The sequence below is a fragment of the Lytechinus variegatus genome, chromosome 4 (assembly GCF_018143015.1).
Source record: "Lytechinus variegatus isolate NC3 chromosome 4, Lvar_3.0, whole genome shotgun sequence".
Classification (NCBI taxonomy): Eukaryota; Metazoa; Echinodermata; class Echinoidea; order Temnopleuroida; family Toxopneustidae; genus Lytechinus; species Lytechinus variegatus.
In genome coordinates this window covers 40978141-40993398 of record NC_054743.1, presented here as the reverse complement: position 1 = coordinate 40993398, position 15258 = coordinate 40978141, and the positions used below count along the sequence as shown (strand labels likewise).

Here is a 15258-nt window from a genome sequence, read left to right as displayed (position 1 = left end):
CAATTGCCAAAATGTGTGCATGCACACACATTTAATTTCCTTGGTTCACCTACCATGCCAAAATAAACGTGAACGCAAAACGTTTCAATAAAGGACTGATTGAGATGTCCTCGCTCTCTAGATCTATGTTTGACTAAAGGTCGAGTGAAAGAATTCCGACTGTTTGCATAACGTGTTTGTACTTTAGAGGTAAAGCTAGTCTTTTCGGCTAGTAAGTCGCTCTTTGGGAAAAATTATATTTATATTAATAATGAGAACAGTGTAATGATTTAGCTTTACTGACGTCGTACAGTACTCTGCTACATTTCCAAAATGGCAGTCTCACACGTCCCAATATCTACCGACTTGGCCTTCAATTCTGTTGTTCGGATTTTAATCTCTGTTGTGGGCCTTTCGAGTTTTCATCTTTCAGGGGAGTCTAGGACCATCCGGCTTTTAGAAAGGGCCCGTAGTACAAAAATAGTAGTTAATTTGGAACGTATCCCTATTTTGTGTCAAATATCCAAGTGCCAAGCACGTTTATTCTTCTGATTGAAAAAAGTATTTTTTATGCTCTAACAAATGGAACAAAAATTATGGCGATGGAAATAAAATGGTGATTTATTATCCTGAACGAAAATGAAGATGACTGATGTTTCAAAGTTTTGGTTTATTTTATGTGAAGAAACTCTTGATGTAGCCTGTGGAGAGTATTGAAGAGTATTCTTTGTGAAAGAGAAGAGAGAGACGAATTATGAGTCGGGGGGGGGGGGTAGTATAGAAGAGAGGATAAGATAGAGGAGAGGGGGGGGGGAGACGGCGGGATGGGACTGGAAGGTGAGGGAGAGTGAGGTATTAAATTCATTTAGGGTACTGCGATAATGCGGCAGATTGGACCTGGGGGACGTTTCATCAACATTTTTGTCCGACAAGTCGTCAGATCTTTCTTTGGTAACTGTCGGATAAAGTGGGACTTGTGGGTATAATATTCCTTTAAAAATCGAGAGGAACGTGATTTGACACTGCATTTGATGAAAATGTGTGACGTCATCACCTTAGCAGAATGTGCGAATCCTATTCTAACATGTCAAATGTACGTCATCTTGTCCATTTATTTTCTATAAAGCATCTACCGACAGAACTTCGTTAATTGACAAGCAGTTTACATGTTCAAAAACCAGGTTGTACAGTATATACAATCGTAGCGTATATATACGGTACATCGCCTTTTATCACAGTTTCTCCATAATATCAATTTTAGAATTATGCTGGTCATCAGCGTGCATAAGCATAAAGCACATCCCTTTCGAAAGACAATCATAACGGATAAATTGAACGCTGTGAAACTTTTGCTTTTGGGGAATAACGTCTTCTTCTGTTAATTTTTTAGAATATATATATTCATACTCTAATATGACAAATGATTTTGTATAGATATACTGAAAATGATATTTTGTAAAAGTGGAAGAAAAAAATTGCTTATTTGAATTGAAATTGAACTATCAACTGAATAATGAATGCTTAAGACTGACGGTATTCCCCATGCAGTCTTTTCACAATTACATTAACTCTATTGCACATGTTTGAAGTAAAATAAGAATTCTAGCGTACACCAGACAGATGGTTATTTTTCTGTCAGCAACTATATGATTATCTTAAAAGGATCCAAAATGAAGTTCACTGAGAATCAAAATATTTTTTAAGATTTCAGAATGAGAATCCCAAAAGCGACCTTGTATGCCTGTCTTTAACAATGCTGGTATGTACTTGCCTTTGTAAAAAAGTATTACGATTTCCGAAGCTTAGTTGACGAAGAATTTGTTTTTTTATTTTAGACTTGCTACAATAAACGAGGTCACAGTTTTAAAGTGATGATAAAGACTGGTAGTTTATCCATATAACTTTCAGACGTTTTTGGATAATAAAATGGTGGCATTGTCAAATTTCATTTAATGAACACCGGCAATGTCATACGCTCTGACCTTATTTCAACTGCTTTGCTGGTTGTCTGTTTCGCATCATTCCGCTACACCCGAACAGTATACTACAATCTCTTTGCAATTTATAAATGACTTGTGATTGGTCATAATCTTATGTCTGAAGTTCATCAACATTACGTCTCCAACGAACAGTCACCGATCGGCCAAACATGGCGCCTGTCTCCATGGCAACAGCTGCCATGTCTTCATCTACCGTAGATCTCGCTAACGTGAGTGAGATCACGGAATATTCTGGAGAACCAAAGTGCAATATTTCAGTTGTGCCGATTTCCCCTGTTCTTGAAGATCCCGATCAGGGATGGTTCTGGGTCAATCTGATACTCTTCACCATCTTCACCTTTGGTTCTGGTAAGTGCTTGGTCAAAAATACTTATTTCATGCATGTCAATCTGCATTCTGTTGGTCACTGCTGATGGTGTCACATCTGTTCGGTATAGAGTATCAATTTCAAAATAAGAGAGTTCAATTGCTTGCATGACTCACCATCGGTACCTTAATCTTAAACACTACTAAAAATCACGGTTTCATTATGCACGGCGAGATATGTTTAATCTTAAACAATGTTAAAGGTGATGAGAATATCTATAACACTGTCGGTTTACCTTATATTCGGTACGTATTTTTCAAGGCATGGTTTTTGGTATAAGGGTGATGTGTTTAGATTTCACAGAAATTAGTATTTGACCCATTTTAGGTGTGTGTTATTGTACCATTTAATCCGTTATGAATAGCCATGCTACAAATCTGAAGGGGAGGGGGATAATACTACCTTAGAGTTATTTTCTGTAATTTCTACTGCAATACAATATTTAAGAAGAAATGGAAACTTTGAGACTATCCCACCGCCCATCGTCAACAGTCCTGATATTCCTAGCGGCGATGCCTCCAGAGTCATGAAAAAAAAACACAACAACCGCTCTCTTAAACTCCAATCACTTATTTCTGTTCATTGCAGGTCTGTACTCGGCTCTGACGACAAGTTTCTTTTCCCAGGACCTCACCAGGCTTGAGGTATGTCTTCGTCAGGGCACCCGAAGTGAAAAGGTCAACGCCTCCCGGGTCATGAGGCTTCTGAAGTACCCCAATTTACTGATCGTTACGCTCAACATGGGTAACGTAGCCGCCATTGTATGCCAGCCAATCGTCTTAGCCTACATTATTAGCCCGATACTGTCCGTTCTTGTTTCAGCAATAACTGTTTTCATCTTCAATAAGTAAGACAAAGATCTTATCGTGCCATATTGGCCCGAATTCTGATAGCAGGTTTAACTTAAACTCATGTTTATTTAAAGTTGTGATTTAAGTATGGAAAGCCAAAAGTATCAAAATTTTAATAAGTTGTATGTTTCTGATATTTACTGTGCTCTTTACTGATTCATCGATGGTGAAGGCAACTATCTCTTTATACTTCCTAGACAATTATGAATGATTTGAGAGCCAAATGAGCTGAAATATGATATCTCTACTGTTAGTGATTTATGTAACAATTGGCTATCCATACTTACACACAACTTTAAACCTGAGTTTAAGTTAATCCTGCTATCAGAATGCGGGAGAGTTGCCACAAGATCTGCAACACATATGACACAAAAATCGAAGAAAACCGATCTCGAGTGGAATTGTTTTTGTAATTATTTTTGTGGAATTGTTTTTGTAATTAATAGTGGAATAGTAATAGTGGAATTGTTTTTGTAATTAAGTTTAAATGGAGGTCCTGCCAATGTCAGTTGCATTTGTCGGATAAAATAAGTCTGTTTATTTGATGCGAGTATACTACTTGATTTCCACTATACATTGTCTTCTACAAAGCAAAATGATCAAATCTAAATTTAAGAATTACCACCAATATTTGTCAAAATTAATATAGTTGTAAACAGCATGATCCGTTAAGAATATTACCGAGTAATGAAAATTATTTTGATTTTCCAATTTACTTTTTAATTCTTAGGTTATTACCTCAACTAGTTGGTGATCGACATGGATTGGTTCTTGCAGCAAATATGGCATGGTGAGAATACATTTCTAAAGAATTAATTTGCCTATCTCCTAATTTGAATGAAAGACTATAAGGATCAATTTCACTTTAATGAAAAAGAGCTTAGTATCGATATGAAAATTTAATATGATGTATATCACCAAGTACCATCAACTTTTATGTGATGTATCTATTAAAATTTGAACGATCCTGCGGGTAACGGACTCTCGTCGTCAAAACAATAAGGGGGTGATAACTCTGAGTGACTCAAGATGAGGAGACCATGTCCCTTTATCTACCTGACTATACTGCTCTTGCTGTTTCATGTCCGTTGATATTGCTGGTACCTATAACTTTGATGTTTTTTTTTTCATCCTGTCTATCAACAACAATAGGTTTGGTACAAGTATAGCTTATCTGGCTAATGTGAAAAAATAGTGTACGCCATAATCAGATAATGCAATACATAATGTTAACGTATGGATTCGTTCGTCTGGCAAAGATTAAGGTTTCATCAATTAGATTCAAAGAATGAAATTGGAACCTATCATGGAAACAATAATGAGTAAAATTATACATGTAAGACATTGATTAAATCTGTTTACAAAATGCTTCAAAGAATTATTAATTTATTCAATCATTTCCAGGTTCGTTTATATATCAATTGCAGTGTTTTTCATCATAGCCTGGCCTGTCGCCATGCTGCTATCAGTGTTAATCGTGAAAAGGAAAGATAGATTCTACGAGAGAGCAGGTAAGAAACAAATGGATTATCACAATGGATAGAAATATTAGAACAAATGAAGGTGTCCATCAAACTATTTTGGACCTGAACATGCAAAGAAACATGTTATGAATTTTTAGTACCTCCCTCGAACGGTTGCTATTGGCTTTTGCGTGATAAATGAGAAAAAAATACGTTTTATTAGTGAATTGAGATCAACTGAAATGTAGTTACAAGACAATTTATGATTCTACCAGAACTTTACATCACTCAAGAAAGTGCAGCCAAATTTATTCGTTATACTGACCGTCCAATATTCCTCTTCCTCTTCTCGTTTTTTTTTACCATATACCGCAAGTAGGCATATATCCCTCAGTATACCATCGTTATTTCTGGCATTATGATTGTCATATTATATTTAAAAAAAAATAGGATCCAGTGTATAAAGAGGCATTAAATTATTATAGAATAGCCAATACAATGAGCCACGGTACCTCCGCAAAATAAAAAAAAAAGATTTGATCGTGATAAAATTTTGGGGTCATATCCACATGGACATTAATTGTCTTTAGATTAGAAAGACATTGATCGGCATTAGTCACTCAGTCTATACCAATGAAGTTAATAGTTTATTGGAGGAGTGGCGGATCTAGCTGGATTAGGTCCAATAGTTTGGACGGGCCTAACATCATCAAACAAACGTACATTGATCCCCAAATAGTATGATATCTAACTTGGCTAGATCTGATGAAGAATGGGAGCCTTCTCTTTAATTGAAGTGCCTAATTAGAGGTGATGCTAAGGTTGGGTAAATCATTGTTCAATGCAAGAACATATACGCACGAGCACCATACAATAATCGAACACTCTAACAAAATGTTTCGAATAGACCCTTTGTCCCTTTCATGGAATATTTTAAAGTTCTTCAGAGAAGAAGAAAGAAGTTTTAAAAGTCCTTTGAGCGGTTTTGGCTCTGCATGGAACCCTTAAGGTTCTTATATATCCTATGGAGTTTTGGTGGTGTAAAGAGCTTCATATGATATACATACAGAACCCTATACACAATTGGTAGGGTTCTTCATACCATCAAGAACCCCATACGTTGTATATAGAACCTTAACATGATAAAAGGGTTCTTTGAAGATCCTTAAAAGGTTCTGTTACGATATCAGTATGGATATCTAAGCACTCCATACACCTCCCGCAACATGGATACCATGCCTGTTGATTGACCTGCCTAGCTGGCCTGTATAATAAACCTGTATATACGTTCATACCAAAGTCTCCACCAGAGTCCTTTGTATTGGATCATGGTGGCAGCGGAAACCAGTGATCGCTTTTGAAATGACAAGGATCAAGTAACCACTTACTGTATTGTTGGGAAGTAAACTGCATGTCTTTTTACCGAAATTCGCATGCTTCATAACCTACTTACTAACCCAACGGGGGCCCGCTAGCCCCGGCTATCGCATCGCTCATGTACCGTACTGTGCATACCCAATGCACTGTCACAGCAAATCACAGTGTTGTGAGAAGGAGCGAGATGCTAACGGTAACTGTAAACAATCAAATATAGCCTGAATAAGTTATAACTGTGTTCAATCACTGGCACAGAGGTCTGCATCATAAGATCAACATACACTAAAAGTTGATAAAACCTAAATTACTTAATTTTCTGGACTGGAGTGTGAACAATGAATTAATATTTTCCTAATATTAATTGTAAATCTGGAGTGTGAGAAGTGAGTGGGAGTGACCAGCATTTTCACTGCATGAAACACCTAATGACATTCACACAGGGCTGTGAGTGCGTTACAGGTATCATCACCAGTCGACCTGTGACTGTAAGGAGCGTTCACACGTGGATATAATCAGACATTAATATCTACACTCATTCATTTAAATTAAATACCTAATACGTACAGTGAACATACACAATGGCCCGTATTCTGAAGTCAGGTTTAACTTAGACCATGGTCTAACTCTGTGCTAAAATTATGGCAAGCCAAAAGTGTCAATTTTTCATGTTTCTTATGTTTACCATGTTTATTATGTTTGCTCTTTCCTGATTCATCAATGGTGAAGCCAATAATTTTTTTTATACTTCCTAGACATTTATGAATGATTTAAGAGCCAAATGAGCTGAAATATTACATCTCTACTGTTAATGATTTATGTAACGATTGGCTGTCCATACTTAAACCACAACTTTAAATCTGGGTTTAAGTTAAACCCGACTTCAGAATACGGGCCATTGAGTAGTGGAAAATATCCAGAAATGAACTGGGAGGCAACAGACCTACCAGAAGAGTTCCAGCTTTTCAGACAAAGAATGGAGCTGATTCTAGCAGACCAAGACATAACTGATCAGAGAAAAGTGGCTATAAAAATCAAGATTGCTGTAGGCAATGAAGGCTTGCGTCGAATCAATGCATCGGGGCTATCAGAGACCGATAAAGAAAAACCGCAAGAGCTATGGAGACTATTAGAGGCACAGTTAAAGGTCAATATCAATTTTCGCATACACCGCTTAGAGCTAATGCGGTACAGGCAGAAACCAGATGAAACGATCGATGAATTTGTTACCAGGTGTAGGGACAAAGCCAAAAATTGCGATTTCGAGGAAGCTGAGTTAAATGAGCGAATCATGGAGCTAGTGATTGCGTCAACTACAAGTCTCGAATTCCAAAAGTCATTGCTAGATCAACCGAAAGGTTACAAGGTCGAACAAATTTTGGTAGAAGGTCGTAAATACGAGGCAGTCGCTGCGAGCCGACAATGTCTTGAGACACTAGACCCTAAACAGAATATCGATTCGTTCAAGCGTAACCAGGGACGAAAAGCATGTGGTAACTGCGGACGTTTCCACAAACCTCGTCAGTGCCCTGCGTATGACGATGAGTGCCGTGCCTGTGGCACCAAGGGCCATTGGGCCAAATTCTGTCGTAAATCGAAAAATGATCGTAGTCGTAAACAGAATCGTAGATCAGATGACCAAAGATCAGACGCGGTATCTGATGATCGGAAACCAAGACAAAACAAATCACGATCAAAGTCGAAAAGTCGAAAGAGTAAACCAATAAGCGAAATGGACATAACACATGATACTACCACAGATCATGATCATTATCAATCTACAGATAGTCCATTCAACGTAGCACAATTCGACACCATACACACTAATGGACCACACACAGTTGTAAATCCAGAAGGTACTGTAGCATTTGCTAATATTGACATAATATGCCCACAGAGAGTAGGTCAACATATTAAGCTTTACCTAAAAGTGGACTCGGGGGCAAGTGCTAACACTATCACAGTACGTACCGCCAAAGCAATATACGGTCCAAAGTGGGAATCAGTAGTGAAACAAACAACAATAAAACTTATAGCTTACGGAGAGACACAGATTCCATGTAAGGGTACACTGGACATAAAGTGTAGATACAAGAGTACAAAATGGTCAACACATACATTCTATGTAGCAGATGTCAAGGGTCCAGCGATCCTAGGGTTGTTAGGTTGCACTGACCTTGGAATTATCACAATTCACTCAATGCACAACGAAACACCTACAACCAATCCTAAACTTAAACAAACACCTATCACAAGTGTAAGGGATCTCAAACAAGCATATCCGAATCAGTTTGACGCTATTGGTAGTTTCCGAGGGAAGGCAATGCTTCATGTCAAGGATGATGCTAAACCTACCATAGACGCACCCCGCAAGTGCAGCGTACACTTGAAAGACAAAATCAAGGCGGAACTGGACAATATGGAGCAGCAAGGAGTCATCAGAAAAATCGAGTACCACACCGATTGGTGCAGCTCCATGACCACTGTTGTGAAGAAAGATGGATCCATCAGGATTTGTCTTGACCCCAGGAGGTTAAATGATGCCTTGAAGAGATGCCCGCACAAGGTACCAACCTTGGAAGAGGTCCAACCTGTCTTCGCAGGAGCTCAGTACTTCTCTAAGTTAGACGCGAAGGCTGGTTACTGGTCGGTTCACCTATCAGAGGAGTGCCAGGATCTCACCACATTTCGTACACCATTTGGAAGGTACTGCTTCCAAAGACTACCATTTGGGTTATGTACTAGTCAGGATATCTTCCAGCAGCATATGGATAGGATTGTCCAAAATGTGCCAGGCTGCATATGCATCGCAGATGACATAGCGATTGTAGGAAGAACGGAGGAGGAACACGATAGGAATCTCTACTTACTCATGGAGACGGCAAAGCAAGAAGGCTTAGTGTTCAACAGCTCCAAATGTACTATCAAGAAGGAAGCCATCAACTTCTTTGGTTCCAAGTACACTAGATCAGGTATCTACCCAGATCCGAGCAAGGTAGAAGCTATTACATCAATGCCATCACCCAAGGACAAAGAAGATGTTCAGAGATGCCTAGGATTATTCACATACCTAGCAGCATACATTCCTAACTTCTCAGAGAAGTCAGCGCCACTTCGAGAACTTCTACACAAGGAAGTACCATTCATCTGGGACGATGATCATGAACATTCCTTGAACAGCCTGAAAAGTGCAGTATCGTCAGGTGCATGTCTACAATTCTATGACCCAAAGAAAGAGACAACTCTTGAGGTAGATGCATCGATGAAAGGGCTAGGAGCATGCCTGCTCCAGCAAGGCAAACCAGTTGCATTTGCATCCAAAAGTCTTTCCACTGCACAGTCCAACTATTCCAACATAGAGAGGGAAACCTTAGCCCTAGTGTTTGGTATCAACCGCTTCCATACATATCTGTTCGGGAAGGAATTCACCGTCATAACAGATCACAGACCATTGGAGATGATATGGAAGAAACCTCTTAGAAGTGCACCACCACGTCTACAGAGATTGCTTATCAAAGTCCAAGGATACCGATTTCAAGTCAAGTATCAACCAGGAAAAGACATGATTCTTTCCGATACCTTGAGCCGACTTCCTAATCCCAAGGAAGCACGCGATGTTCCGCTAGATGTCAGAGTGGAATCCATCTGCTCTGAAGCCGAAGATTCGCACCAGATTGACTTGATATACTTCGGACAACACAAGAGAACAGAGCTTCAGAGAGAAACAGCTAATGATCCTGTTCTCAGATCACTATGGCAAATAGTCACTCAGGGATGGCCTGAGACCATCCAAGAATTGCCGACATCCCTTCGTCAATTTTGGTCTTACAGAGATGAAATCGGAGTATCACACGGAGTACTCTTCAAGGGAAGTCAAGTCATCATACCGAAGACACTAAGGAATGACATCCTTAGACAGCTTCATCTAGGACACATGGGAATCGAAAGCACGAGACGACTTGCTCGTGAGACAGTGTTCTGGCCAAACATCAACAAGGACATTGATCAGTTGATAAAGCAGTGTGAAACATGCCAGAAACACCAAACAAGACAGCAGAAAGAGCCACTGCATCCCCATGATGTACCACCAGCACCATGGACCAGACTGGGAACCGACTTGTTCATGCTCAATAGACAAGAGTATCTACTCGTTACTGATTACTATTCCAAGTATCCGATCATTGCCAAGCTAACCGATACATCCAGTGCAGCTATAGCAAGACAGATGACGGGAATCTTCAGTCTGTTTGGTCCACCAGAAGAGATTGTGTCCGACAACGGTCCACAATTTGTCGGGAAACCATTCCAAGACATGTGCAAGAAGTGGAATATCAAGCACATCACTTCTTCACCGCACTATCCAAGATCCAACGGATTAGCTGAGAGAATGGTTCGTACAATCAAGAATCTGTTGACGAAGTGTTCTCAAACTAGCCAAGACAGTCAACTAGCCATGATGCACCTGAGAGCAACACCAGTTGACAATAACTTGAGATCACCAGCAGAGATGTTGTTTGGAAGACCCATCCGAACCACATTGCCAAGTCACTATCTTTCGAGAGATTCTACTGCCACCGAGTTTCTCTTGAATAGGCAAGACAAAATGAAGGAAGTGCATGATCGACATGCAAGTTCTGATCTGCCACCACTGCATGTAGGACAACCAGTGAGAGTTCTGCATCCAAGAGACAACACTTGGATACCAGCCAAAGTATCCAAAATCTGTGAAGAACCTCGATCCTACGAAGTTTCAACGCCGAACGGAGGAATCTTGAGGAGAAATAGATCTCACTTGAGGGAAATTCCATCCACCAACCCAACTCCGAAGCGTGTGAGGTTCGAAGAAGAAAACCACTCCACAGAAACTCAACCAGAGGAAGACAACGTCCAACGAACACCAATGTCCAACTCTAATCAATCTCAACAGACACACTCACAAACCACGAGGTCTGGACGCACTATTCGCAAACCAGAGAGATTCATGTTCGACGATTGAACATTATGAACACTCTAAACTCTCAAACAAAGAAGAGAAAGAGAAGAAAGAAGAAGAACACTGAAGACATTAGTGTAGTTTTAAGTTTATTATATGCATGTATAAACATTGTACATTATTTTTGGTATGTCAAGATAGTGTTCACGAAATTATCAAAAAGACACTATAACCAAAAATTATTGTTTGGAAATATTGATTTCAGGATCAATCCGGTTATCCAAATTATTTTCAGTTTTGCACAAGATTAAAGTTATGTAAAATTGAAGATGCATACAGTTTATCACAAATTGGTATTATTCTCACAAACCAAACAATTTCTATATTATATCTGATAAATCATAACCAAGCCAAATTACCAAAATTTGCAGACTACCAAAAGTATTGTTTGAAAACAATATCATTGAAATTTAAAATTCTCAATCTTATCAGAAGGGGGATGTTACGATATCAGTATGGATATCTAAGCACTCCATACACCTCCCGCAACATGGATACCATGCCTGTTGATTGACCTGCCTAGCTGGCCTGTATAATAAACCTGTATATACGTTCATACCAAAGTCTCCACCAGAGTCCTTTGTATTGGATCAGGTTCCACATACGGGACAATGAAAGGTTCTAAGATTAAAAGTGAATATTTATATTTTCAGAACTCAAGGCCCTGATAGAGCTCCAGATGACATCACCAGACGCTGCAGCTGAACAGCATACACTGACATATGACGAGGTTCACATTATCAAGGGAGCATTGGATGCTGAGAGCAAGGTTGCCATGGACGCCATGATACCACTGGATAACGTTAGCATGTTGGACTATGATGGTGTCTTTGACAGGAAGACTATGCAGTTGGTAGGTAAATGGTGCAAGGTTTAAAGTGGTGAGGAAGTTAGGGAACAACTTTTGTGGATGGTTTCGGTGATGGGAGATGGAAATAGGTGAGTTATAGCCCTTTGTATGGGGGATGTGCGTTTGCTTCTGTGAGGGAGTGGGTGTGCTTGATTATGGGTGTGTTTATGTCTTTGCGTGTGTTGATCTGGCAAAGTTTAGACTTGTATCAAGTGACGTGTTGGGATGTGTCGTGGCCGAGTGGTCAAGGCACCTGACTACGTACAGACGTAATAAGAGAGACTAGAGTCTAATTCCGTGCACGGTCCTTGAGCAAAGAATTTTATCTACATTGCTATTAATTGTATCTTGCAGCAAGTAAATTAAATACTATGCATTACTGGGTGTGCACTAAATTAAAAAATAAAAAGACATTCAACTCATCGGCAAGGCACATCTACCGATGGCTTTGTTAAAAGTGGAGTGCAAAGTGGCGATAAGGTGGAGCAGTCATGGAAATTATCATTGCGTACGCGACGCTTACGTGATAGATCGGAGATCAGAGAGTTTATGAGAAAATAGTGGCACTGTCCATACTGACGATAATGTTGATTTGTTGGGAATGACAACTAGGACTGACGTTTTCTTGATTGTACCTGTTATAGAAGAAGTTTGTGGTGGTGGTGGTAGATGATTACAATGTATTGAAAAATATTAATAGAAGCTCACTAGTAATTGTTGATGTCACTTGTCTCAAATGCCATGCCTGTAACACCCTTTCAAAATTCGAGTGGCAGCTCGACAGAGTATTTTCAACAAGCATTAATAATTTCAGCATAATCAAATTGACGAACTTTACCAAAAGTCATTGATTCTTTGTTGTCTATTCTCCCAATTCAGTAGCTTGCTACACAGAAATTCTCGCACGTTCCAGTCTACAAGAACCACCGTAAAAACGTCCAAGGCGAGTTTGTGATCAAGGAACTAATTCTCCTCGACCCCGAAGACCAAGAGCTAATCTCTACGTCGTTCAACAGATTCGGGCGTTCTCTCCATTTTATTCCGTCAAGTAGACCTCTATATGATATATTCGATGACATGAGCCTTGGGCGTTACCGAATAGCTGCCGTGCTTGATGATGACACAGAGGTAAGTTTTAAAGAAAAAAATAATAAATTTGGAATAACAGTTAAACGCTACTAAAATCATCCAATTTGATTGGCTGCATAGTACACTCGTTATAGACATTCGCCCTTTGATATCATTACAAGTCTTTATGAAACGGGTGCCCGTTTCACGTAGAGTTAAAATATTCCAACACATAGGAGTCCATTGGGAGGCGCCAGTTTGTTCCAGTTCGCTCCAAAGTAAAGCGGGTGTGGCGCGTTCTGTCGCCAATAAGGTGCCTATTGGCGTGCCGAATTCGCTCCAATGTACTTTTTGGCGCCGTTACGAGTACTCACTCGTCAGTTATGGGCAATTTGAGCCACTGCGCGCCAATATTTTATTGGCGACACTAAGCGTTACAACCGCTTTGCATTGACGGAACTTTTTATGTTTTGAAAAAAAGGGAAACATGGTCTACTGAGAAGACTGGATACCACTTGAGGGCTCCCATCTCTGCTTGTCTTCAATGCTCCTTCTACCCCTCTCACTCTATCTCTCCTCTCCATTTCTCTTATTCTTTCCAAATTTTCAGTCCCCTATCTTTCTGCTTTTAACCCCCTCGGCTCAGTGAACCGATTGACTGAACAGTGTGATCCCGGAGTGTGATCTGCGTACCCATTTTACCAATCTAGTTCTGCGTCAATTTGCCGAAGGTCTACGACAATAGGGGAGGAAGAAGAATTAAAAGGATGAGACCGTATAGGTTCATGATAAGCCTTTGCAGCTTCACCTTAAAAATGACAATCTTGTTCTCCATCGTTTCATGCTTTCCCAGGTTGTCATCGGATTTCTAACGCTACAGAACGTCTTAGATGTGATTCTTGGTCAATCTCGAGCCCTTAGCCGTCGGGACTCGGCTGGTACGATGAAGATGGTCCAGTCTGGATTACAAATTGCCATGGAACGCCGGAGATCCCTTCATGCTAGCAACACCCTTGTTTCTGAAGGAGTAAGATATATTTTCTAAAGAATTCATAGGGTCATTCATGGTCTTACCAGTCATCGGTAATACGATGGCGGTGGTTGGGGTTTGTGCAGAGGAAGTCCATATGACTGCCCTTCCTAGAATCAGTGTTAGACGGCGACATGTCAGTTGGCGAATGATATTCCGATATGGGCAAATTCCATGAAATATGTACGTTGATCTCCTATATGTGGGATCTTCATGAAATTTTCTGTCTCTGATTATTTTGTTCTTCTCATAGTCGGTAATGCTCTCAAATGACGATGACTTGGCCGACATATGAACTGAAGTTAAACTTTAGAAAAATGTAGGTCGGACTTAGTTGATTGTTTTATGGAATTGCCCGTATGCTTTTTTCAATAGGCTTTGTCAATTTACAAATCTTGGGAATGGGCTATGTCGAATGGATGCTTGTTGCGTCTTAAAAAAAGACTTGCCTCATGTTACTAAAAGGATATTAACCTTAGATTTATTTCTTTTTGTTCTTCAACAGAATCATCGACCTACCGAAAATACCCCTTTGATCAAAGAAGTTCCATGATCAAAATGATTTCCGAGAGTTAAACTAACGTGGATGAGATGGCACCAATTAGAGATGAAGTGAATGTCGATCTATACAGTCTAAGAATACGGACCTCATGCATGTACACCCAAAACGAAATTCTAGATTAGCCAAATCTATAATAATAATCTTACGATAAAAGAATAAGAGCAACAGAATAAGACATATATAAATTAGTAGAAGTCAAGATAGATATTGTAGGATCCCTAGTTGCCACGTTGGTGTTGAAGGTGTAAGTTTTATCATCATTATTATTATTATGATTATCAGTAGTAGTAGTAGTCGTATTAGTAGTAGTAGTAGTACATAGGCGGATCCAGGGGGGCCCGGGCCCCCCCTATTGGCGGAGAAAAAAAAGAAAAAAAAGGGAAAAAGAAAGGAAAAAGAAGGGAAAAGAGAGTAGAAAAGAAGAAAGGCAAACGTAAAAGGAGGAACATGATTGAATAAAAAAAACATGAGGGGAAGACTTTGAAAATATTTTTTTGAAAAATCTATTTCTTAGGATATAAAATTTTGAACTTTCATTATTTTGTTTGATTTACAAATTGATTTTTAAAAAGTGCTCTGTAAAAATGTCTGTAATAGGGTCTGAATATTATCATTTTCTGCTTGCGCTGCGCGCTCTCAAAATTTGATTTGTCAGGTACATATTATTTTCCTGTATTCCATAAAGTTCTCAAAAAGTTTCCTATTCAGGTCAGATTTTCAA

General features: G+C 39.4%; 1 protein-coding gene across 1 annotated transcript; it reads left to right on the top strand.

The window, feature by feature from the left end:
• Positions 1-1987: 1987 nt before the first annotated feature.
• On the top strand, positions 1988-14855 carry LOC121414054 (DUF21 domain-containing protein At2g14520-like). The gene is made up of 8 exons (XM_041607099.1): positions 1988-2327; positions 2935-3193; positions 3928-3987; positions 4602-4708; positions 11681-11880; positions 12760-13005; positions 13799-13972; positions 14481-14855. Exons 1-8 carry the CDS (start codon positions 2129-2131, stop codon positions 14526-14528), a joined length of 1293 nt encoding a protein of 430 aa, XP_041463033.1. The 5' UTR covers positions 1988-2128; the 3' UTR covers positions 14529-14855.
• Positions 14856-15258: the final 403 nt, after the last annotated feature.